Source organism: Platichthys flesus, chromosome 9 (assembly GCF_949316205.1).
Source record: "Platichthys flesus chromosome 9, fPlaFle2.1, whole genome shotgun sequence".
Classification (NCBI taxonomy): domain Eukaryota; kingdom Metazoa; phylum Chordata; class Actinopteri; order Pleuronectiformes; family Pleuronectidae; genus Platichthys; species Platichthys flesus.
The window spans coordinates 3,630,472-3,655,578 of record NC_084953.1 but is presented as its reverse complement, the minus strand read 5'-3'; the positions used below and the strand labels follow the sequence as shown (position 1 = coordinate 3,655,578).

General features: G+C 43.6%; 1 protein-coding gene across 1 annotated transcript in view; it reads left to right on the top strand.

The window, feature by feature from the left end:
* The first annotated feature begins 8,377 nt into the window (after positions 1 to 8,377).
* bcar3 (BCAR3 adaptor protein, NSP family member) overlaps positions 8,378 to 25,107 on the top strand; it is a 35,850-nt gene continuing 19,120 nt past the window's right edge. The window contains exons 1-4 of the mRNA XM_062395971.1: positions 8,378 to 8,571; positions 15,114 to 15,288; positions 15,807 to 16,061; positions 20,413 to 20,455. Of these exons, the coding sequence (XP_062251955.1) occupies positions 15,122 to 15,288; positions 15,807 to 16,061; positions 20,413 to 20,455 (465 nt within the window). The 5' untranslated portion in view covers positions 8,378 to 8,571; positions 15,114 to 15,121. The remainder of the gene's footprint in view (positions 8,572 to 15,113; positions 15,289 to 15,806; positions 16,062 to 20,412; positions 20,456 to 25,107) is intronic.

The window sequence follows — 25,107 nt, the reverse complement described above, 5'->3', positions numbered from 1 at the left end:
TGTCTCCAGTGCAGGAACCAGGGTCTAAATTGTCTTTTAGAAAACATTTAACCACTAAAAAGATCTTTATGAAAGTACAGGGACCTTTGGGCAATGAACATCCAGTGATTTAAATGCTCTAGTATTTTGTTTCAATCTGTCAATTTCCCCGATAGCTTGTGAAATCTGTTCCATGACTTAAAAACTAGGATTTCTGAATTAAAGTTTAGATTTGATAACTACTCAATTCATATAGCGCGATCCTTGATGTATAATGATCTGCATTGGCGCCACCTGGAGGACTGGAGTGCAGCAGTTAAACATTTTTACGGATGTTTTAACAGGCCATCGATATGGATTTGTCGTTGGTCAGTCAACCGAGCAAACAGTATATACAATACATATTTCTTATATATATGCAGTAGAAGCCCATATACAATTATTGTTATGCTTGTTTAGAGTAATAGGCTGTGGTTCTTTAAGTTTAAGGACTCAAATATTTTTGTATGGCCCCAGAGAGAAATGTTGTTTTCCTTTCCAGCCCGAAACTGCTCCTCTGGGAATAGTTCCTCTGTGTTGGGAGAGAGGGTTACACCATGACCGCTCTTTGTTTGTGTTGGACAAGTGTTCTCAAAGTGGTATTTTCACCCCCCCCCCCCCCCCCCCTACTGAACACTTATAATCCAAACACCTGAGCAACACATGTTCTGTCAAAAATTAAGCCTCTTCTTCTCCGAGCCATAAATCTCTGAATCAGGGACAAAGTCGTAGAGCTTTGTCACAATCAGCTCGTCCCTCTCTTTGTCTGTCGGGGACGCTCTGTAAATACAGGAAGTGAAACAGAGCAACATTTGATGAAGGCTTAGTCCCCTTTCTAAAACCAGGACACAAGGTCGAGCTCTGCAGACGACTGAGCAAAGTCATAAAACGTGAGGACAAGGGGTGGAGATGAAGGAGCCACCCGGAGGGAAGGGACCTGAAGGGGGAAGACATGTGAGACAGTGTCCCCGTCTCTGACTGACTGACTGTCTGTGTCCCAACTTGACACCAAAGTAGTTTCACCGGAAATATTCTCGTTGGCTCTTGAAGTGTCACATGAGTAACGTGACCGTCGGACACGGGTCAAAGTCAGGGTTGAGACTCTGATGAGCTCCGTGTCAAAGTTCACGCTGCAGCCTGAGGGTTTGGGGGGGGGGGGGGGGGGGGGGCAGATCTCATCGTGTCATTTTTCGGACATGACGACAACATGGTCATAAAGTGAAGGTGGTGTTTCATATGACAGGCTGCAGCTGTTAAACAGAAAAATGCATAAGACCGTTTCCAACAGCTTCAATTACTGTGCAACATTTTATTTTATGTGACTTTGGTTTTAAAGCTTCATTACACAACTCTCGACTGCTTCAAGGACAAGTGGACACCACAGTCAATTGAAGAATGGGACCACAGTGTTCGGTGACTTCATCCTCACAACCTGCAAAACTGCAAATCTGAAATAATTCACTCCAGGCTTTGTTCATGAACTGGGAAACTTTCTCTTGTCTTTGCAAATCTATTTGTTGATGTTTTAGATATTTTTCCTGTTTCACAATGGACCCGATGGCAACAGTTTGTATTTATGGATGGAATAAGAGAAATAAAGAATTTAATAACGTGAAAACTCTCAGTAGAATTATACCATTGGATCTTTCTACCTTCTCTTTGGTTTGATATAATATATTCAATATAATAAATATATGTATTTCAACATTTCATTAACAAAACAAATTATTGGGGAAACAATTGTCAGGTGAATCGATTATGAAATTGTTTTTTAGTGGCAGCCTTTCAAATGAACGTGGTGTGTGTGTTTGTGTTTTCCAGGACCTGCTCCACCTCTCAGAGTACGACCTGCTGGAGCTCGGAGTCCACAACCACCTGCACCGCCTGCACCTCCTCACTTCTCTACGCCTCCTCCAGGAGCGAGAGAGGAGGAGAGGTACTCACACACACACACACGCACACACACACAAACACATGGTTGACCAAACATCATCCTTCCCTTATCTGCGTGATCAGGTTGTTGGTTGTGGCTCCGTGTTGTGTAGGTCTGCACCATCTCTCTGTCTCTGTGTGTGAGCCCAGAGAGTCGACAGAGACTGATAGCCCCGGTGTCATGTAAAGACATGCTCATGCCTGGGGGGTCTGCTGGTGTTGGTGGTGGGGGGGTGGGGGTGGTTGTCTGCGGGAGGACAATAGTGTGTCGCACAAACACACACACACATAAGAGGGAATAGTTCCAAAGCTGTCAGTAAGTTGGGAGAAGAGTGCTGAGGCCCGCTGAGTTTAATCACGTCTGGAAGTGTGTGATTGAATGTGTGTGTGTGTGTGTGTGTGTGTGTCTGTGTGTGACAGGCTGCTTTGTTGTCTCAGTTTCCCATGCATTATACCGTGAAATACAACTGTTGTCTTGGTGACTGAGTCCAGTTTACACAAGTGACGACCGCACTTTGTTAACTTCTCTGTGTGAGGAGTACAGGAGCAGCTCTGCAGCACTTTGTGCAGACAAAATCAAAATGTGTGTGTTTTCATGAGTGAAACAATAAAAAAGTGTCTCCTTTGCTTCAGTAACTCACACATGTCGTCTTTATTGAATTCTTCTCAGAGACAAGACTTTCTGAATGTGTTAGATGAAGCAATGAGGACATAGTGTCTCCTCCTGTCTCAATGTTAACACGTGTATTTTGCTCAACCATCCGGAATTGAGGGTCTTTAGAAACAAAAACAGTCGTCAAGCTGCGTTGGGTAAAGCCTTGTTTTAGTTCGAAAGTTAAATTAGCATTCTGAGGAAAATGGGACATGCATTAGACATATAAAAACATGGAAATTAATATCAATACCAGCACCTTTTGATTGACAGGCGATACATGTGAAACAAAGGCAGTAATCACAGTCGCACACATGCACTAAACAGCAGGTGCGGACTTCACACATTAGTCCTTCTAAAAACATATACATGTTCACATTCCTGAGTTCGGTGTGCGGACGCTGCCGGAGCCTGGACCTGCAGCCGGGGGGGGGGGGGGGGGGGGGAGCGTCGCTGAGGTGAAACAGCCTCTAGTTGAAATCACTCAGTCACCAACTACCGTGGTATTATCTGTCTGCCTGGCAGCCTGCCACCCCTATCATTACCACAAAGGCCAGATTTGTTCGGCTAATGGTATCCTTCACACACACACACACACCCACACACAAGGACACACGCATGCACGGCATCCTCCGAAGATGCCAACTCAACATTTGACCCAGATAAGAGCATTCCTGTGAGAGCACCTTCAGCATAAAGCTCCTGCAAACTCACTCACTGCATCCAGCCACAGATTCATTTCACTGTTTACTGCTTGTTGGCTATAGTGTATGATTACGCGTGTAGAATGGGAATAGGTGCGTGTGTTTGTGTGTGTCTGTGTGTGTGTGTGTGTGTGTGCCAGGTACTTTCCCCGTTGGCAGAAAACTGCAATGCAGCAGAGGAGTAGAGATGTTCCAATTAGAGCAATTAGAGGGTGAGTAGAGGAGGCATCAGAAAAGCAGCACCTGTGTTTTAGTCTTTAAGATTCTTTCATTTTGTTTATAAGATGAACTTTTACCTCAGATGTGTTTGTTAGAATGAGGGAAACTCTCAGGTTGTTTTATTGCCATTCATATTGTGCAGCCCTTTGTAACCTTGTTAAAGATAAGTGCTACACAATTAGAGTTATTATTACTCTTTACAGCTCTAAGCTTTATCAGATCGACTGCAGTCTTCATCATTCATTCACATAGAGCAGCTGTTTTGTCTCTGAATTTCATGAGCTGAGGAAGTTAATAATGTGAATACCAGAACGCACAAGTTTTACATTGTGTGTGTGTCTGTGTGTGTGTGTGGGTTTGTGGGTATTGTGTGTGAGACAACAGGTGCAGACACTTTGTGTGCTTGTTTGTGTGCGTGGTGGACAGTGATGTTCCCATAGTGACAGAATACTCAGGGAGGTCAATTGTCTTTACACAAATTCCATTGTGTTGTTGAAAGAGGTCAGAGCTTTATGTGTTGTTTATTTTTCACCTGCACTAAGGAGTTCATGTCGTCCCTTATTTCATTTGATAACTGGTTCCTTACCAGATTTCCATGGACCTTGTTGGAGGGATGGGAAAGAACCCATAAAGTTTGGGCCTGGATCAGGAAAGAGGTGGATCCTGGAACCATCACTTTCTCCACCATAGTGCGAGTGTGTGTAATTTGGTGCGGCTCCAAGTAAAAATGTGGATCTTGTGAATTTGAATGTGGTTTCCTGAGTGGGCCTGTCGGGCCGTGATGGAGTTATGTGCTTACTGAGTGACTTTCTCCTTGTGTGTGTAGCAATCACATGTTGCAGAAGAGCTCTGAACATATACATCAACAGCAGTGAAGCAATGAAGCTGCAGTTATGGGTAATAAAAGTCACTGAATGCATTTGATTATTCTGCGTCACTGCAGTCCATCGCACCCCGTCGTGCTTCACGGATAAATCAGGAATCGAAGAGTGTTTGATGCTCGAAGGATCAAAGTATTCTTTACACAACCAGGTGAACAAAAACACAACATATTCATATTCACACATTCAGGGGCCTGCTCGGCGAGGACCATCGGGCCCTGGCGGAGGAATGCGCTCCACTGAGTTCCATTCTCCTCTGTTCCTCCGGCTCGTCAGCTGTTTTTAAAGCCGAGCTCAAGCGCTCCCAGAGACTTATCGCACCGTGACCTCGCGATGCTCACGATGCCAGAAGTTCAAATTGGCCTCGTGTCTTCAACCAGCTGTTGCAGATCTGTTTTTTTAGTTAACAACCTCTGAGGCAAGCGCATGCCACATTCTTCACAAGCCAGGAGCTGAGGCAGAACTGCTTTAGTGATAAATAGATGTCAAGAGAACTCAGTTTGTTCTATCAGTGTCCAGGGAATGGAACATAACACACATTTAATCTGGGAATCTCAAACTTTCCCTGCAGAGTAGGAGGAAGGATTTAGTTTTGGTGAATCACAGAAATTCACAGCATCATAGAAGCTTTTACAGGTTAATGACCTTTCCATATTAAATCCTTCAGTCACAGGCTGAACCAGGTTAATCTCTGTTGTGGAGGTGACGGACTCTGAGTTAGAACCATAAACATCTCCTTGTTTCTGTCTGCGTGTGTCGGTCACACCGACTGGCCGTGGACATTCTGCTCAAATCTCCTGGTTGTCAAAACAACAGAATGAGACTGATCCAAGATAAGTAAATAAATAAAAAAGATGCTTTCAGAACACGAACACCGGAGTTTAAGTTTAAATAATGAAGAAGACGATGAAGAAAAAAGTGTGAGATGCCAGTATCCGGGATATTTATCTTTATAAATCAAAAACGATCATAACAAGATTTCTTTCATTTTTGTTTTTGGATGTTTAGACCCGTCACTGTTCTAAAGAATTTAAATTGTGATTTTATTTAAAAATACATTTAAATCATTGTATATTCAAAGGTATTTGATTTTTAACAAGATTATTTTAATATCGCACAAGTTTGAAAGGTTATAGATTTAAATTCTACCTGAACAAACACATTTTGACAGATGCTATTTTCTGATTCTAAGACTGTGGGGCTGCAACCAGAGGAATGAGGAGTGGTCTCAACATTGATGTTTACGCTTCACACCGTTCTGATTGGAAACACACACACACACACACACACACACACACACACACACACACACACGGAAACACACAAAGTATGTGTGTGGATAGATATAAAGGGGAATACGGGAGTGGAGGAGGAGAACAGGGAGGAGGGAGGTGATGAGTGGATGGAATGAGGTGGGGGCTGGGGGGGAGGTGATCGGAGAAAGAATGAAGAGGATGAAATTATGAAATTGCCCTTTGCAAAGTTCAAATCATCGTTCTGAGGAGTTTCCAGAAAACTCCAATCTCTCATAACAACATAGGGAAATAAATCAATAAGATTTCAAATCCAATTACGCACAAGTTGCAGCTTCAGTAGGTGTGGAAGCCAAACCCATCTGTTTAATGGTTTGGGAAACATCGGCGCCCTGAGGTGGATTGCTGGTCAGTAATTGGAAGTGAGTGACTCAGCGGGGCGTTGTGCCAACACGAGATTCTGCCGGAGGACCAAAGTGCCGAAGCAGGGCTCGGCTTGGAGGACTGGCGTTAACAGGAAGTGCAGGAAATGGCCGTAATGGTATCCATCACGTCACTTTCTGCAAAAACAATTTAAAAAAAGGAGGTAAATAAATGTTTTGGTCAGCTGACTTTTCTTAAATGTGGAGCGTGAGCCTTGATCTGGTTTCACTTCCTGTGCAAATGGTACAATTAGTCCTGTACTCATAATAAATCATCTAAATATAGCTGGTGAATTCCCAGAGGAGGAAATGTCACCGTGCTCCACATCGAGCCGTCATCACAGAAGGATCCTAACAGACAGAAATGATAATAATAAAAACTTTATGTAATTCATATGGCAGGAAGTTGGGACAGCATTAAACAATAGAAGAGTGATTGTGAAACTAAATCTAGCCAGATCAGATATAAATAAAGATATGAAGCTTTGTTCAAACTTTCAGATGTGAAAATGGCAAAAATGAATTTAATAATGTTCTCATAAAATATAAAAGTATCAAGACAAATTTTAAAAGCAGTAGAAGACGATATGAAAATCATTTACATAGAAAAGAAAAAATAAGAAAGACGAGTAAAAGTGATGGAAATTCATAATTATTTGATTTGATAAGAGTCCATCACACTGAACGCAGCTTCTTTATGTTTAGTGCAGACTGCGGATTTGTTTGTCTACATTAACGAGACCATTTCAGAAGAAAATGCAAAACAAGATGATTTGATTTCACCAGTCAAACGATGGAAAAATCATTTGGTCAACGTGATAAGTGTTTTGCCTCACTATAAGGTTTGTTAAATCCCCAAGACATGTGTCAGTCAAGGATTCGACTTCTGCCCCTCCGATGACACCCCCTGCCCCCCCATCGCCAACGCATGTGTTTTCTGGAAAGCGCCCAGGTGAGTCAGGAGATGATTACAGGTTACTCCTGACTCACTGCAGCTTCCTGGAAACAGCACCTTCACACCTGCATAAAGAATCCTGACGTGTGTGTGTGAAAGAGAACTGTCAGATTCTCAGGAGAAGAATCCAGCATTGATTTCTCATCTGTCTGTTCTTGTTTTGAAATGTGTTATAAAACTAAATGAACCCACTCAGCTGCAGCATGTAAGACTGGTCCATGCTAAGTTAGCATATTACTGTGTTTAACATTTAATAGATGATTGTTGTTAGTCCAATATCTAAAGTTGTAAAGAATACCAGACAAGTTATTTAAAAACCTCATGTGTGTGTGTGTGTGTGTGTGTGTGTGTGTGTGTGTGTGAGAGTGTGTGTGCATGTGCTCGTGTTTCCAATTTTTTCCTACAACTTTTCTGTGCATGCATGTATGTGTGTGTGTGTATGTGTGTGTGTGTGTGTTTCCATGCAGGCCGTCTGATCATGCCAGATTTCATGGCAGCAGCAGGATGGGCTCGTTGTATTGTCTGAAAGGAAACACACACTCACATACACACACATGCACTCTCATGCACGTGTCTGGGTGTTATCAACACTAGACAATACAAAGGAACAGGAGGACAAAGACAGGAGAGAGTGTCGTCCTCAGGGTCGGCCAACACACACACACGGACACACACACACGGACGCACACACTCAACATGACCTCATACCTGACACTCTTCTACTCGTGTCAAACTGTCCCACCACATTACATGTTGACATTTGCGCCCACATGTGTGACGGCTGCTTGGACCTGGTTCTAAACTCACGGCACTGAGCTGATTTATGTTCCAGCCGAACACTCGTCTCCAGCCGTTAAACTTCATGAGTCCAGAGTGCACCTCAAGCTGCTCAAACATGCCAAGATCACGCCATTACCCCCCCCCCCCAACCCCCCACACCCCCCGTCCCCCATAGTCATCCCCATCTCTGCAAATAGCAACACATTAGGTCACATCTAAATCTTCCCTCTAAGTGCCAGAGCAGTCGCTGGTTGCGGGTGCGAGAGGCCGCAAACAAAAAGACTTGGAGCATGAAATGTGAGGCTGTGCAGGGAACACAGAGGCGAGGTGGGGGAGTGTGTAGGGGAGGCTGGAGGAGGAGGAGGAGGAGGATGAGGAGGGGGGGGTATTCCTCAGTGCTGGGGGGGCAGGAGTGGAGAAGACACAAGTTGGGTATTTCAAAAAAAAGAAAGAGAGAGAAAGAAATCACAACTCCTCCCAAACACAGGAGGAGGGGCCGGGGGCTGCAGATCACTCCCCAGAGGGAGACAGAGGAGGGCAGGGCTACGGATCTTAAGCTGCTACTTGTTGTTGCCTGTCTGAGAGAGCGTGAGTGTGTGTGTAGTCCTCCAGCCGGTCAGTCAGTCAGTCAGTCAGTCAGTCAGTCAGTCAGTCAGTCAGTCACATTAACTATGAATAACTCTGATACAAGCAACTAGAGCTCTAATATACACCAGAGGATTCAGAGGGGAGGAAGGACGAGGTCACTCTGACAGGTAGGAGTGAAAATGTGTTGTCTACAGTATGTAGGTGTGTGTGTGTGTGTAGGAATGTGTAGGAATGTGTGTATGCAACTGGACAGACAGAGGTGAATCTCTGAATTTTATTTTTGTGTCTTTGCGTCTTTCAGGCACTTCCTCTAATTTTAGGTTCCTTATTTCATTTAATTTCATTTCTCTCGTTGTGTGTTGTGTTTAATTTCACCGCACCTCCCTCGCCCTCTCTTCACCTCCCTGCCGTCCCTCTCTCCATCCCTCTCTCCCTTTCTTCACCCTGAATTGTTTACAGTTTGCATTCAGGGACTTTTTGAGTAATAGGTCTCCATCCCAGGGCGCAGGGTGTAGCTGTGGTCTTTGGGATTGGTGTTGCTAACCATGGAAAACCCAGCAGCGGATAATTACATGAGATATGACAGATAAGAACAACAGTTCTGTAATTGGCTTGTTATTGTATTTACTTGAATGAGTTTACTCACTATAGCTGTGTTTAACTTGGCTTCAACGTTTTGAAAAAGTTATTTTTTCTGTGCAGAAACCATAAATGATGAGTTCCTGCTCATCAGGGATTGTTTTACCAAAGAAATAAAAATCTCTGGGATGCATGTGAAAAATCCCCTTTTCTTGAGAGAGCTGGGATGACACTTTGTTATAAATGACATGATGCAGCTGTGAAGCCATTTAGTGTCACAGTGACTTGTGAGTTATCAAAATAGATCAAAGGAAACAAACCAGGAAGACGTCTTTTATCAGAGGGAGCTTCACTTTCCTGCTCCAGAACATTCTGACCTTCAGTTGCAAGAACTTGTCTTTAAACAGAAAGCCACCCCCAGGGCGATGACAGAGGCGGACATGTGTGTGCATCTGTGTGTGTGGAGTGTCCCTGTCATGCATGTTGTACAGTATTACACACACACACAGACACACAGCAGGTTGTTTCAGACGTTAGTCATTGTCGTGTGCCACTGAGTTTTAAACTTTAATTAAAAGTTGAAATGTGTCTGGGTCAGATCCAAAGAGCTTTACTGGGTGATGGCTGAGCTGTGTACTTCAAGAGGCAGGGTCGTGTGTGTGTGTGTGTGTGTGTGTGTGTGTGTGTGTGTGTGTGTGGTGTTGTGTTACTTGCCCTGCTGGGATGAGGTGGTTGGTATTCCAGCCAGCCGTCAGCAATATGTGACCTGATGGTCTCTACAAAGACAGACAGACTCACTGACTGGATGATGGACAGACTCACTGACTCCATGGCTTGAAAGTAATAAAGCAAAACATATTATTAGCAACACAACTTTGTGAAACTTTGTGCAAAAGTAGTTTTGTTTGAACTACTACTGTTGAATTAGCAGAAAAAGTTTGTATATACACAAATCATAGGATAATAATAGAACAGGATGGAGATGAAACAATCGGGTGCTAATGAGAGGAGCAGCTGTTACACAAATATTATTTTATTATTCATAACTACTAATAATCAATTTCTTATCTAATCAAAGTCAAGTGTGACACAAACCAACTTCTCTGAGAGTCAGACCGACGCAGATGAACAGCGCCTGGGTTTAAATAGAACAGGAAATGAAACTCTGATTGTTTTGTTGCTTCTTGCCGAGACGTTAATAGAGACAGTTGGTTTGATGCATTGTGGTTCAGTGTTGGTTTGTTTTGGCCTCAGTAGCACATGTGTACAGTGAAATTAATAAACGTCCAGCCTGCTTGTTTGGTGCACAGTTGTCGTGTTTGCAGAGAGGACACAACACTTTCATCCTGCAGACACATGACTTGTTCCTAACCAAGAAGAGCCAGACCTGTCTTTAGTTGTATCAACTTTGACTAGTTCATTACCTGATAGTTTTTTTGTGTTGTGTAGTGTTGTTGGACATGAGGAACGATGACTTGTTGTCTCCTAACTCGCATAAATATAAGTTAGTGCACCAGTATGGATGTAGTAAGTGTGTGTACCTCATGTGTCACTGACTCACTGACTGATTTTTCCCTACACTCTGTCAATGCCACACACACACACAGAAACAGACACACACACGAGAGAGAGAGAGAGAGAGAGAGAGAGAGAGAGAGATAGAGAGAGAGAGAGAGAGAGAGAGAGAGAGAGAGAGAGAGAGAGAGAGAGAGAGAGAGAGAGAGAGAGAGAGAGAGAGGGTGGGAGATTCCGTATTAAACTGCTGTGGGATTTAATAACAGCCTCATTAATATGTTCCACACATACACACACACAATCACACACACGCACACACACTGGTGGCCCCACGCACTGAAGAGCGCAGTAGGACACTTCTCTCTCTCTCTCCGACTAACAAAGGCCGGCTCTAAACTGTGGTCATGTGACAGTTGTTCCCATTGTTCACTTCTGACCAGGGGTGGTTTTGCTAATGCACTAGTGTGTGTGTGTGTGTGTGTGAGTGTGTATTCCTGTGTGTGTGAGTCTGTGTGTGTGTCTGCATGCCATTGCAGGAAGACACTTTAAGCCAGCTAGAGGAAAGCCCTCATTCCCAAGCATGTAGATGTATGTGTGTTCGTCCTCCCTATTGTGTGTGTGTGTGTGATTGTGATGAGAGAGCAGTAGTGCAACATGTAACAGTCACTATTTAAACACTTATATCATGTATAAATTATTATTTAGTGTTTCTTATCCCATCTTCATCCAATCCTGAATAACTGAAGCTCTTATGTTCCTGGAATTAAACTAAACCGGCTGAAGACTCCATGTTTTTAAAACCACTCATTCAGAGGATTAACAACAAAGCTTCCAGACTCCTGCTGATGATGCATCAGGATTTTCTAAAGAGAAGAGGAGAGGCACCAGAACATTCAATTCAAGTGAACTGAGCCTCGTTTGATTGAATCAAGTTGTGTCCTTCAGCCCTGTGAGACCAAACGAGAGCTGAGGAGAGAGTGAGAGAGTGAGAGAGTGAGAGAGAGTGAGAGAGTGAAAGAGTGAAAGAGTGAAAGAGAGAGAGTGTTTGTTTTATTGCTGCTGATCCGTTCTAATGAGCGGCCTCCAGTCTAAATGTTTACACTGACATTTCCTCTTCCTGTTCATCGTTTCCCACCCAAGACCTTGTGTGTCTTTGTGTGTGTGTGTGTTGTGTGTTCCAGTCCCAAGGTCTTCACTAGTCCTCTCAGAGTATTATGTCTTTCAGAACACGGTCAAGGTGTTCAGTCAAATATTAGAACTGCAATGAAGGAGACGCACACTTTACAGCCTGGATTAATATGGAGGGTGAAGGTTGTATTAAACTGTAAGTAACCATGCGTACCAACAATACACACATTATGTGCATTGTGAAAATGCACATAATGTGTGATAATGTCACAAAATGCCCTTTTCAGACATGAACTCTGGAAAACTGGAGTGTAAGAGTTTGTCTTTCGCGTGTTAAGACATCAGGAGAGAGACATCAGGAGATTTTCCGGCTCAGACTCGTTCACAACAACAGGAAAATGACTTGAAACACTTGTGCCAGGGGGCGGAGCCTGTGGAGCAGCAGGAGGCCGGACATGACGTATAAATTCTGCTGCGGAAATCACGTGGTTCACAGATCAAGATTCAGCCCTTACAACCAAAAGCTCTCGAAACTCGATGTTTTCATTGTATTCTTCCACTTTCACGTAGAAACCTCACCCAGTCACTCGCTGTGGATTTGTTTCTCACGTGGGCTCACTTTGAGTCAGGCAGGGGAAGTTCAGTTCATATCTGGAAGCAGCATATAATCCTCACAGGGTCCAAATGATAAGTCCTGAAGAGGAATGGTTTAGGTTGTAAGAGGGATCAAGATGAAAGTTCGAGTTTGTCCTACGATGAATGGAAGTCGGTGCAGTGTCCTGATAAGAATAGAAGAGTGAGTGTGTGTGTGTGACGGGCAGGGCGAAGTGACCGGGCGCCGAGCAGCTGTAGGGAGGAAGAAAGAGGAGGAGGACAAAGGACAGAAAGATGGTGATGGAGTGAGGAGGCAAAAAGAAGTGCTGACCTCATGATGGACAGACAGAGGGAGGGAGGGGACGTCTGTGCGGGGAGGGTGGGGGGGGTCACAAGAAAAGGAAAGATTGATGAGTCGGGGGGGAAGGCAGAATCTGAAGTAGACGGGATGGATGGAGACGGTGATGAAGGAAAAGAGAGATGGAAGGAGAGTGAGACTTTTCACACCTTCGCTCCCTGAAGAAATAACTTCCTGTTGCTCTCAGCGTGAATAATTTATTTACAAGATTAATTGACGGACTATTCATGTGCGTGAGCGCTGTCTGCCTTTCCACTCAGGGGGAGTCGCTCCTTTCTCCTCTGCAGGAAGGCGTGTGTGTCTGGCAGATGGTCAGGGACCCCCCCCCCCCACACACACACACACACACACACACACAGCTGACCATCCCTGAAGGTCTCATAATAGGTCTTTCTCCTGTTGTCGTCCAGCCTCTCTCTTCATCCCCACTCTGACCTAACATGCCTTAGCAGGACTTTTACAGTGTGTGTGTGTGTGTGTGTGTGTGTGTGTGTGTGTGTGTATTGACCTGGCCAGCTTTTCCTTTCTCTAAACCATTTGCATTTTTATTGATATTCATCATCACAAGCTCATTGGTCCCCTGCAGCAGTCTAGTCTAGGCCTAAGGTTCATTTTTAAATTCTTTAAGATAAGAGCCTGTGGTTCGTCCTTTAGCGTAAATCATCTTCATCCATATGAACAATGGTCGTGTGTGTAAACAGGGATCAGATCTTCTCACTGTGAGATGAGGGATTAACTTGAGCAGACGACGAAGTGGAGCTGTTAGTGAAAGTGTTATTATCTGTCGTCCATGTTAGTCAAAGTGGATGTTGTGTGTTTGTCAGGAAGTGAATGTGGGTTTCTCTGACATTGTTTTCCAAAAGTTACAAAATCCTGCCTCTCCAGACTACGTCCATCAGTGTTGCTGGATTACTTTTGACAATTTGATCTGGATCTGCAGAAACTGAGATGTTCGGAAACAATGTTGAAAACGTGTTGATGTAGCCAAAAACTCAACTGTGGAGTTTTCGACTAAAAACTGAGAACAGAGACATTTCTAAAAGCTTTAGAAGTTGGTTAACACATAGAAAACAGACAACGTTAAAAGATAAAACATGTTAGTTTATATTCTTTGATTCACTCGACTCCTGTCTTATATTTGACTGTTGCTTTGGAATACATGACATCTCCGATCATAATCAGGTTGTTGAGACGCAGACACAATAACAAACATCAGCTCAGCGATTCTCCAGTTTGCTGAGATTAAAGATAGAGTACAAGTTTCTCTAATCTCCGACTTCCATCTGTCGACATGTTCGTCAGCTCAGGTTATTTTAGTTTTGTGCGCTGACTAACTGCTGCCGGCTGAGTGACTCAGGGCAGAGGATGGCGAGTCGTCCACTCGTCATCTTCACGCACCAGAGGGATTCATCAAGATCCCTCCTGTGTTTTCCATCCCTGCCCGTCTATCTGTCATGTTCATCTCTGTGGAATTGTACCCACTGGTCGGTCTGTCACCAGATTAGATCTTCACCCCGTGAGCAACACATGACAATTTCCTACAATAACTCAAAATATGAAGTTGGTGGTTTATGTGTTTAAAGCAGTTGAAGCGTTCTCAGAGGATCTATAACTGACCTGGAGTCAGACCTCAGGTTGTTTATATCTTGTTTACATAGAATCTTGGTTGTTTCTTCCACCGAGCAAAATTGTTTTTACATTGAAATCTTTCAAAGACAGAACAGAAGATGTGTTGGAAACATGACTGTTCGTGTTTTACATTCACTGGTTCAGAAGATCTTCAGTTACAATCTGAGTGAATAGATCCGAGGGTTAGATTTCAAAACGATGTTTCAGGCCGATGCGTCTGATCGGATTTCACTCCCAGCTTTCTGCTCAGTTCTCCAGGTGTTAAACTAAATCTGAAGAGCCGTGTGTACTTATATGTTTGGTCTTTGCTAGTTACGGCAAATTCATACAAAATACAGATTTATAAAGTATTTAAATGACAAATACTTTCTTTTTGAGCGTTGGATTTAAAAAATGTAGAATCACTGCGTCAGCCTTTGAAACATTGTGTAGTCAGAGTCAAATTACCAGGCTCAAAATACTTTTATTATCTAATGACAAGTTTTATGTCCCCCCCCCAGGCAATGTGTGTATTTTCGTGTGATGATGATGTGTAAGAGTATGCTTCCACCATGTGAGTTTATTGGTTCAGGCACCTGTTGTACGGACTCTCGTTGTGTGAGTGTGTTTGTGTATCATAATATTTCATCTTGGTGAACGCTGTATGTCAGTGTGTGTTTCAGATCATGTGTCTTTTTGTAGAAGTGTGTCACACAGTGGTTTACGTATGACCCTTCTGATTGTGTTACTTACCAGGTTACACAAATCTTTTCTCCAAAACTCCAAAGTGCTGTGTGAATGGGTGAATGCAACTTTGGATCGACGCTATACAGAAACAGTTAATTTCCCATTTTTAAAAGGTACATTGGATCGATTTATAGGTCAGAATTGTATTATTAACATTTTTGTGTGTGTGTTTCTTTCCAGAGTTGAGGATGATGGCCGAGGGGCGTTTTGCGAGTCTGCCCAGGTCGCTCCATGCACATCACAACCTGGAGGGAGGCCCCGCCCACCCTGGGGCCCCCAGCAGCAGCTCCTACTCCTCCAGGAGGCTCCAGGCTTCGCTCGCCTCCTCCATGGACCTCCTCAGCTCCAGGCCGGGGTGAGTTGGTCGGGTTGACTGCAAAATTCTGTGTCTCTCTCAAATAATGATTCACATGAGCCTAGAAATAATTTGTTCTTTTAGTATTTTGTGTTTTCTATGAGCCCACTCAGCTTGAGGAGACTCAAGCTGGTTCCCATGAAAACAAATATCAGAAATACTCATATTGTTTGGTCTCCCCCGGATTATAGGTGGTTGAACATTTCAAACATTTGAAAACAAACCCTGAACCCATAATTCAAACCTTGAGTAAAAGCCAAACTTTTAGATAAAATGCACCAAATGTCAAGAAAGTAAAAACCAGATGATTCACAGGCCATTGAATGTTTCTGTTTGTTTCCACTTCAGCATGGCCTCTTACCTCAGAGCTGCTTTCGTCTGATTGTAACGTTAAACCAAATGATTAAGAGGAGATTTACGTGGACATGATCCCATCTGGACAGGGATTTCCTTCAAAGCATAAAAAAAATCTTCTCAAATTCTTCCTCTTCTTCCTCTTCTTTACCCCCCCCCCCTAGTTTTCCTCCAGGGCAGAGCGCTGGCCTCTCAGAGCCTCCCGCCGCTGCCTACCAGCCCGTCTCCATCCATGGGACGATGCCTCGCCGCAAGAGGGGGGGTAACAACCCCACCCACGGGAACTACACCTGGGACCCCAGAGCCAATCACACGCAGGCGTTCGTCGGTGGGAACACGCCTCTGTCTCCCGGGCACGTCCATCAACCTCTGACGTCTCCGCTGGTCCAGAACATCCTGGAAGACTTCCACGGTTACAGGTAAACACTGATGAGGAACTTGTCTTTATAAATCTGTTACCTCATCTATCTATGATGATAACGATGGAGATGAAGGAGAAGAGATGTGGATGAAAAGCACGAGACAATTAAAGAAAGACTCCACAGATGATTTATCTTAGTTAGTTTAGAGTTCATGTCTGAAAAGGTGTTTTTGTTATATATTGTAAATTGAACTTTACGTTCAAGCCTCAGAAGATCGTGGAGGCTCTAGAAAAATGTAACTTTCAGAGAAGAGGTTGGGAGTTGGATGGAGAAAGGAGAGGTAGTGAAGTGAGCCCTGAGGGGGGGTGTAGCAGATAGCTCGACTTCAGAGAGAACACACACACACACACACACACACACACTCACCTCTTCCCTCATCATGTCCTCCCATCTTCCCATCTCTAGTGTAGAGTTACAACATACTGTATCTGATGTAGCCAGCTTTGCGTGTGTGTGTGTCTGAGCGTATGTGTGTGTGTGTGTGTGTGTGTAGCCCCCAGCAGTTGGGTTACCTTTGTAGGTCAGGGTGTGGCAGGACAGATCCCAGATTACTGTGAACTCTTTGTGTGTCGCTCCATCTCTCTGCCTCTGTGCTGGATCCATTTCACAAACCGCTGACACACGGCAGGACGATTTGTCCAGGTCGGATTCAGCCGGTGCAGCTGGTTCCATGAAGAAGCTCTCAGGCTCTCGCTCTGTGTTTGATTCATTTCTTTAGTTACCGAGCCCTTGTGCTTGTTCCTTTTTGAAATGTGAGACTCAGATGTCTTTTCAGTCATAATGTTCCAGTTGATCCGGAGATGATCTTAGTGAAAACATCAGTGATTGTCTGGAGATCAGGTAAATCCTCTCACATCTAAAAATGAGGCTTATAAATATATGATTGACACCGTGTTGTATGTTTTGATTTGATCTATGTTTTATTTTACTTATGACCTCCACCAAAGATGTTATGATACATTAAGGGGACTGATATAGAAAACACTTATTGAAAACATTCAACCCCACTCATGGTGTTAAACATCTCAGCTCTTTCCTGTTTTTCCACACACAGATATCACACTGTATCCTTGAGGTATGTAACCACTGGCCAGTTGGTCTTGACTTTCCATTGCTCATGCTGTCAGCTGACCTTTGACCCCTGACCTTATGCTGCACTAGCTCCCCATTGGTCACTCTGTGGGCATCTCGGCAGACCACCAGGAGAGGAGGAGGGGGGAGGGAACGGGAGGCAGATGGATATAGTAGAAAGAAAGAGAAGGAAAGTAGAAAGAGAGGGATGAGAGGAGGGTGCAGACAAAAGAGAGGAAGTTCAAATCCTTTTAATTCTCCTTTCATCTGTTGATTGTGTTTGGAGTAACTCAGATCTTTTACCCCAAAACAGTGATTAAGACCATTGTTAACAGGTCGAACTGCACCCATTGGACGGTTCTAGCTGTCAATCACACCATATCCATTGTATCTCTGACTCTAAATGGAACTTAATCTAATAAATGAAAATCATGTTGTATTGAAGAAGACTTGAAACTAGAAATTGAGACATAAACTCCTTAGAAAAATGTTGTTAACGAAGTTGTCAATCATCACTAGCGACACAGATCTAGAAAGTGGTGAGACAGATCCAGGAACAGACTCCTGTACATCAGGAGAAGCAGTAACATTATACTGTGTGATTTAAGAACATAGAAAACAGTAGATTAAATTAGATTTTGACAGAGACTTCACACAGTGGAAGCACAGTGACCTCTGTGGGCCGCCTGCAGACCCTGCATGCTGCTCACCCACTCTCTCCATTGCCTCCAGTGTCACTCTCCCTCTCTTCCTCTCTCATCCTCCCTCTCCCACACACACACACACACAATCATGGTGAAGTCCCTAAGTGAAGCCAGTTGTGGTCGTGCTGAGTATTGTGTGGTGAAGTGCAAAAGAACAACAGTAGCCAGAAAAAGACTGTGGCGAGAGCTGCCTGCCGCTGCCCTGCCTGCTCCTGCTCTCCACTTCTTCCCTCGGCTGTTTGGGTCCTGCCTGCTCGGCCTCTGTCCGTGTCACAGGTCACATTTGTGGTCACATGACAAAAAGAAAAGAAATCCAGCGTCTGATGTCGTTTCTGCAACATGAACAGAAAAAAAAGGTAAAGTTAGCTGTGGTCGGCCTGTGGTCGTCTGGAATGGTCGACCCTCTCACAACCACGACACGTCTCACGTCTTAAAGAGCTGGAATCAGGATTAATAAAGTGTCGCTTGATGAGATGAACTGACCTTTGACCTGCCTGAAGGAGAAATAGGACGTTCAGCTCCAGCAGGGTTTGACATGGGTGTTGTCTGGTATTCAGTGACAGTCACTGCAGCCGCCTGAGACAGAAGAGCCAGGGCAGGGTTACCAGGGGCATGTGGCTGGTGCGGTGAAGGTGGCGAAGGTCCAGCCAACCACTGACCCCAGTGAAGCAACACACACCAGTGACCCCAGTGAAGCAACACACACCACCGACCCCAGTGACCAGTATCAAACTGAGCTGTCTGATTTTAGTTGTTTGTTGGAGACCACAGAAACTTCCTGCGTTTTTCTTCATCATTCTTCTCCCTCATCTTCAGCAGCAGATAAACACTAAACTGAACGGGAATAGCACCCAGTGGTGGAGCAGTGTTTGGCCCAGTTGCTCAGCCTTTCTGGGCCCTGTGGTACCCCGCCTCTCACCCAGTGTCAGATCGGCTCCAGCCTCCCTGTGACCCTCAAAAGTATAAGAAGAATAGATAATGGATGGATGGGACTGAGAAGACAAGGATAAAACAATCCTACACATGAAATTGATTTATAGAAGAAATGTAAAAGAAAGAAAGGATGGTGTGATTATTAATTTGTCATAAAACACAGTTAATGAAAGGGAAAATTGGTTGAGTGGTTTGTGTTGAAGCACTGTGTGTGTGTCTTTGTGTGTGTGTGTCAGGATGTGGGGAGAGCGTGGCCTAGGGGATAGAGCGGGTGCTCTGCAACAAGAAGGTTGCCGGTTTGAATCCCACTCTATCCCATCTGCATGCCTAAGTGTCCTTGGCAAGATACTGAACCCCTAGATGGCCCCTCATAAAATGATGAGTGTTCTAAAAATGTAAGTCGCTTTGGATAAAAGCGTCTGCTAAATGACATGTAATGTAATGTAATGTAATGTGTCGGATTAGAGCACCGTTGGCCACACTCCGCTCTTCCACAGCAACCCGAGCACTCCACCTATATGGATAGTGATCTGACATTGTTGTGAATGGAGGCTTCTGTTCGGTTGCATAACTAAACCCTGCTCATTACGTGGAGCCACATTAAAACTGAGAGGCTTAGAGATAAACATATTTGGTTTGGTAAGTAATGGACTGGACTAATATTCCCGTGGGAACACCAGCGGAGGCTTAGGGGATTTTAACTACCAACCTTTTTTGCGAACGTATTCGGGGATTTGAACCTAATTACCTCCTTCACTGAGCCCCCCCGGCTGTAAGCCTCCTGTCGGGAGATGGAGAGCTCTGGAAATACGTGGAGTATGTGCACGAGTAGTAATTAACACAACGCCAAAATAAAATGTCTCACAATGTTTTCTGACTTTTTAAAGAAAGGGGGAAAAGTGCAGTGGGAGCCAGATGAGAGGATGATGCAGACTGAGGATGACGAGCTGCTGTTTGATGTGGTCCCTGAACGAAGAGTTTTGAAAAACAAAATGCAAAAAGGGATTAATGCAAAAATGTTGTGTGTCTGTGAGTGTGAGTGTGAGTCTCTGTGAGTGTGTGTGTGCTCTCCCTCTAACCTCTCTGTGAATTTGTCAGTGGACTCAGAAGGGTAGGCGTGTGGCTGCTATGTGTGTTGTGGTGGGGGAGGAGAGAGAGAGAGAGAGAGCAAGGGAGGCAGAGAGTGAACATGTTAAACTCTGACGGAGCGAGACAGAGAGAGAGAGAGAGAGAGAGAGAGAGAGAGAGAGAGAGAGGCAGAAAGAGAGAGTCCCAGGGTTTGAGCACTTTTGGGATTTCATCAACTCTCTCTGTACAGATCTGAACTTTCCTAATCTAGAACATGTCGGACCTGTGAAACTTATTTTCACCTTTTTCCGAAAAGTGCCACATCTCTCTTGAACCTCCCTCAAGGAGCCGACTCCAGTTGTTCAGGAGCAGCAGCATCAGCACCAGCCTGGGACCCGTCTGGACCCTGATCGGTTTCGAGCGAGGACCTAAGAGCGTTTAGCTTTTCAAGAGAATTCTTCGTTTTTCTTCCCTGGAGTGAATATCAGGCTACGAGAGGACGCAGGAGTGTTGGTTCCCAGTAGCGAGATGTGCTCTCTAAACCGGACCTTGTCTCTGTCTGTGTTCCCCAGGGAGCCTGCTGCCGGCCCGGATCACACGGTGGACTACGTGAAGGTAGGAACATCCTCATGTGATGCCACACAAAGGTGTTGAAAGTTAAGAAATCCTGAGATATTCTGCACAGTGTGTTTTAAATGGAGACCCCTTGTACTGATTTGAGGTCTGTTCACGTAGCTGCACAGTTTTTACAACGATAAGAGAATCTGATGGACGGGTTGTACAAAGTAACACAATTGTCAATGCTTGTAATTTAAAATCCATTTAAATAGAATAAATATTCGGTTTCCGGGTAAAACAAAGGTCAAAATGTAGGTTATTGGATTATATTATAATTTAAGTGACAAATGCAGGATATGAAACATCATTTACATCTGAGGTGTCCACATCATCGAGTAAATCCAGTTGCCGCCGAGCTACGAGGATAATACAACAATAAATCATACAAAGTGTCACTGTGCTGGGTGTCAACCTGCTGCAAATCATATTAACACACACACAGACACACAAACAAACACACACGTGATGACTGAGAGGTCATTCTCTTGTTACATTATCATCTCATTGACATTTGATGTGTTTTTTCTGTTTGTGTGTTTGCTTTTCTTTTTTATTTAAGACACACAACCAGCTGAGAAATGAGCAGGGAATCAAATCTGTAAATAACAACAACAGGTGTTTACTTATTCTGTAATCAGATATGACCTTGTTTGGAATATGAATAAATATCACACTGTTTAAAAACAAATTGATGCTACAAATAGAGACAGACACACGGCCTATATAAAGAATTCAAGAACCACAACAAGGTGAAAACATGATTTATACAAGTAGAATAAAAGTTCACTTTTACTTTTGATCTACTTTTCATTCTCGATAGAAGACGTCCTCTCCAAACTCAGGTTGAATCCAAGTTTCATCAGATGCTAAGGATTCATATTTCTTTAGTTTCCTTCAGAGTCTGCTTCAGTAAATATGTTTAGTTAATTGAGTAGTTGAAAACCAGAGAATGTTTAAATAACTTAGCTTGAGAAAGAAAAATAATAATTGAGTTTTTCCAGACTGATAGATTGAATAAGCACACACTGATCATTTCAGCTGGAGTTACATAACTTCACATCAGCACCAGACAGCACAGACCCCATCTGTCCTGTGTGTTTGTCCCTTCATCTGTGACTCTTCACCTCCTTTCTTCTCCCGTCCATCCCTCTTTTCTCATCCATCCCTCTTTTCCTCCAACTATTAGCTCATATGTTTGGATGCTGACACCTCAGTGTGAAAAGCAAACTCAGGCCTTCCCACGAGAGCAGGCTGCACATGTGGGAGCTAACCTAACCACACACACACACACACAGACACACAGACACACACTCACTCTCACTCTCACACTCACACAAATAGCACTTTTGTGTATTTCAAATTAGGCTTGTGAGCAAGTGTCAATAGTTCGGTTTTGTGTGTGTGTGTGCGTGTGTGTTGACCATATATGGAGCTATTGAATCCAGTGTATTATAGAATATGTTTGAACGTGTCAGCTCTGGTCCTCCAGGTGTGTTTGCATTTCCAATGTGGCTGAAAACACTCACATACGTCCACACATGCACACACATGTATACACGTGCACAGACAGTTCAGGTGCTCTGTGTAATATCCGGTGGTGAAAGGTCAAAAGCACATTAATGGTGTCTGGGCAATGAGCCTTGTATTGTTTGGTGCAATCAGGCCTCTGGTTGTTGTGTAGGACGACGTTTGCAGGGAAGGAAGTGTGTGTTGAGAGCAGTTGTATAAAGTCATCACTCTCTTCTCTTTGCTCATGAACGTTTCCAGAGCTGCACGTTTGATTTCTGCATTCTGCTCCATTAGCTGCTTTTTCCCCCTCACAGACAGGAAGTAGATTTATCTTTGAAGTGATGGCCTCTGGGTTGAATTTAAATTATAAATTTAAACTACTGAAATTACTCTGAAAAGGTTCCGGCAGAAATTAAGAAAAGTACGACATGAAAAACGGCTGAGACGAGAAATTCTCAAGCGATCTCCATAAATGACTCATCATCTCATCTGGCTTCTTTTTCCTCTTTTTTAAGTTCAGAAAACATTGTCTGACATTTTATTGCGGTATTTGTTGTGTCTGCGTTTTCCTGTAACTCAACACATACACACACATGCTCATCAGCCTCCACTGTGACAGTCAACAAACCAGAAGTCAAGATCTCTACATCTTTAGGAAATAATATAACATGATATCTTGATTAAACTAAGGCCCGACCAATATGGATGTTTATGAATTCATATCCTCTGATAGTTAATCTGAGAGATGAGATGGCATTATTACATTTATGGTTTTAAATACAAGATAGAAAAAATTATAAAATCAAGCCATGAAAATACAAGTGCAGTGTTCAGATTCTTAGTTTTGAAGGAAACTGGAATAACGTGTAATTCTATTGTTAATTAAGGAGAATATGATCAATTAAAGTGGTCAAAATATGTTATTCTGCCAGAAGTGGCAATAAAGAGCATCACATTTGTTTCATGGTCTTTGATGAGAGCAAAAGAAAGAAGAGAAAGAAAGAGAGAGAGAGTCTGTTCTCCTGTTGATCCTCAGTGACACAACTCCTCTTTCAGTCCTTCTCTTTCATTCTCTCTCTCTCTCTGTCTTTGAGTCGAGTTGCTCTACAACCTCATGAGGCAGCTTCAAGAAACAGTAATCCTCTGTGTGTGTGTGTACACGTGTGTGTGTGTGTGTGTGTGTGTGTGTGTGTGTGTGGTCTCTGGTCCAAGAAGCTTTCAACGATGACAATTCACAGTGTACAGTACACACACACACACACACACATGCAGAATGTTCACACCGAAAGCAACAGGAAGGCAGAGTCAGTCGCTTCCTTTAAATCAAAGCTTCAAACGTTCTTTGATCATTTTGATTTCCCTCATTTTACCCAATTCCAGTTTTTATGTATATGTAATGCAGGGTCTCGCTTTCATATTAGATATTTTATTATTTTATAACCACTTTTATAGACTCTTACTATCATTATTATTACTATTATAATTATGATTTGTATAATGTCCTAACTTTGTTTTTACAGTAATTAAAATATTGTGACTTTTACTTAACTCATCAATTTCTTTTTCATTCAGTTAATTAGTTAATTGATTCATTTGACCGTCAGCTGACGCGTGTTGCTTGTTGGTAGACACCCTCTGCTGCGCCCTAGTGGTCAGATTTACTCAAACCATCAGTGTCTGACGTCCAAGCCTCAGAGTGACATTCATCAGCATCACCTTCCCAGTCCGTCAGCACGAGTTCAACCAGGCAAACATCCGACCCGCTGGGACCCCCCCCCCCCCCCCCTCTACCAGCCGGCTATTCAGCTCCACTGACCGTGACAGCCTGTCAGTCAATAAACTGGACAGCCAATCAATGTGTGTGTGGGGTGGGGGGGGGGGGGGGCGAGCAGGCAGCTGGGCAGCAGCCACACACCAACGTGCTGCACTTACCTTAATAATCTCCTGTTAAAACCTCAGTAATCCTGTTGAGTTCGGTGGTAGTTCCACTTCTGGACGTTCCCATTGTGCCACATGATTGTTTGAGGGATTCCAGTCGAGTGTGTTTCATTCATCGTGTAGTAAACAAGCTGCTGTAGGAGCAATAACAGACGAGTGAATGAGACCAGTGTATTTCATTCAGAATTATAGAATTTTATAATCCTGAATTCAGCGTGAACACCACGTTTTCTTTTTCTAAGAATCCCAGATCTGCCACTGACGAGAGATTTTCTTTATTGGATTATTGGAGCTGTTGAAAGAGTAATTCTGGGTAATGATCAATATGAGAACTGGGTCAGACACTATAGATTAGGATTAACAATTCATAGCCCCCCCCCCCAAGTGTCTCCAGTTGTTTTCTCCTTTGTTGAACACAGAAGCTCGATATGTTTTAAATTTACACTTGAAGTTTGAGAGTAGTGGGTTAATTATTTATGCTCACGCTTCAGATGAGAGACTGAAAACTAAATATGTACTTTCTACAAATATTTAATATCGTGCAAGTAACTTTACAAACAAGAATGTCAAACCATGTTTTGTGTTAATCCATCCTGTAGCTTTGGGGTAATCTGGCTCAACAACAAAGATTCAAACAAACTTTACTTCCTCGACGCAGGTGACCTGTAAATCAGGAAATACACGTCTCGTCTGCCGTATATGGTCTATGTGCCGTCGCCTGCACTATTTCACAGGTTGGCTGTGGCTCAGGAGTTAGAGCGGGTCGCCTACTAACACCAGTGGTTCGATCCCCAGCTCCTCTTGTCCCCACCCTGACCCTGAATTGGCCCCTGATGGCTGTTCCATCAGCGTGTGGGTGATACTATAGAAGAGTGCAGCGTGTAGAAACATGAATGTGTGTGAACATTTAACATCTGAGTCAGAAAAAATACTTTCTGTTTCCTGTTCATTGAGTCACATGAAATACACTGCACCCACTGACTTCAAAGGCCACTATCGATCAATGACACATCACACACACACACACATACACACACACACACACACAGTTATTAGAGGCTGATGAACGCTGGGACAGAGCGATAGTGATGCTCAAACTGAGACATGATATCATAACATGTATTGACTACAAATCACCGAACTGTGTGAGGAAAACAGATGATTTACTTTATTTAAAGATCCTTATATTTCTAATTTCTGTT